Source organism: Myotis davidii, unplaced genomic scaffold, assembly GCF_000327345.1.
Source record: "Myotis davidii unplaced genomic scaffold, ASM32734v1 scaffold453, whole genome shotgun sequence".
NCBI lineage: Eukaryota > Metazoa > Chordata > Mammalia > Chiroptera > Vespertilionidae > Myotis > Myotis davidii.
The window spans coordinates 2,273,908-2,275,102 of NW_006285234.1; the positions used below are offsets into that span (position 1 = coordinate 2,273,908).

Sequence of the window (1,195 nt, forward strand, 5' to 3'; positions counted from 1 at the left end):
TGCCATACGTGCACCTGGGCTCCAATTCTGTCTTTCCCACCTCCTGGCTGTGTGACCCCAGGCAAGCTGTCTGACCTCCTTGAGCCGCAAATTCACCTGTGAAATGGGGACAACACAGTACCTACCTTGGGTCCCGGGACAGTCAAACGGGCTCGTCTATGTAAGAATACTCAGCATTGCCCCTGCGCCTGGTAAGTTCTTGCTAAGTGTGGGGTTTTGGAAAAGGTACTTAATCTCTTTTTACTTCAGTTTTCTCGTCTGTAAAATGGATCAGTCATAGCATTGGTCTCGTAGAATTGTTGGGATTAAATGAGATGAGCCATGCAAAGGGCATCTAACAGGCACTGAGCAAATGTTCTAGAATATTCATTTTAGTCATCAGGCCATCACAGTCACATTTTGAAGGAAGGAAAGAGATGTCAAAAGCAGAGAGAAGAAATAAAAAGTGGCCACACTTGTAAGACAAGTGTCTAACCCGACCCAGGGACCGAGCGCTCTGCCCCGGCTCCTACCTTGTACCCATGTCGCCCGTGTTCAGCATGAGGATGCGACGCGTGGCTTTTGTCTGATACACGACTGGTCCAAAGGGAATATGCTGCTGGTCCAGGGAGACCTCCAGGGCTTGGCAGCAGCCGCTGAGCAGGAAGAGGGGGCGCAGGAGCCCCATGCTCTCCATGAACACTTCCTCGGAGAAGAGGGGGACACGCTTCTTCGGGGCAAAGATGATCTCCAGCTTGCGGACTTCCTTGGGCTTCAGCGTGATGTTGTTGAAGGGTACCAGGGTGATGACCTGGGCAGGAGGACAGCGAGTGTCAGCAGCTGGGGGCAGGGGCTGCTGAGGCCGACATTCCTGGAGGTCTTGCTGCTGGGGTTGTAACAGCCCAGGGGGCCAATCTCACTGCTGCTCTCTCTCACCAGCTGCGCCATCTTTGACAAGTGACTTAAACGTCCTGTGTCTCATTCAGCTAGATCTGTGGTCGGCAAACCGCGGCTCGTGAGCCACATGCGGCTCTTTGGCCCCTTGAGTGTGGCTCTTCCACAAAATACCACGTGCGGGCGCGCATGTACGGTGCGGTGCGATTGAAACTTCGTGGCCCATGCGCAGAAGTCGGTTTTCGGAAAGGAGATAGGTATTTTATGGAAGAGCCACACTGAAGGGGCCAAAGAGAAGCATGTGGTTTGCAAGCCGTGGTTT

General features: G+C 53.3%; 1 protein-coding gene across 1 annotated transcript in view; it reads right to left on the reverse strand.

The window, feature by feature from the left end:
• The window catches only part of HYDIN (HYDIN, axonemal central pair apparatus protein), a 361,269-nt gene that overhangs the window by 14,929 nt on the left and 345,145 nt on the right, over positions 1-1,195 (reverse strand). The window contains exon 79 of the mRNA XM_015558788.1: positions 513-790. Within this exon, the coding sequence (XP_015414274.1) occupies positions 513-790 (278 nt within the window). The remainder of the gene's footprint in view (positions 1-512; positions 791-1,195) is intronic.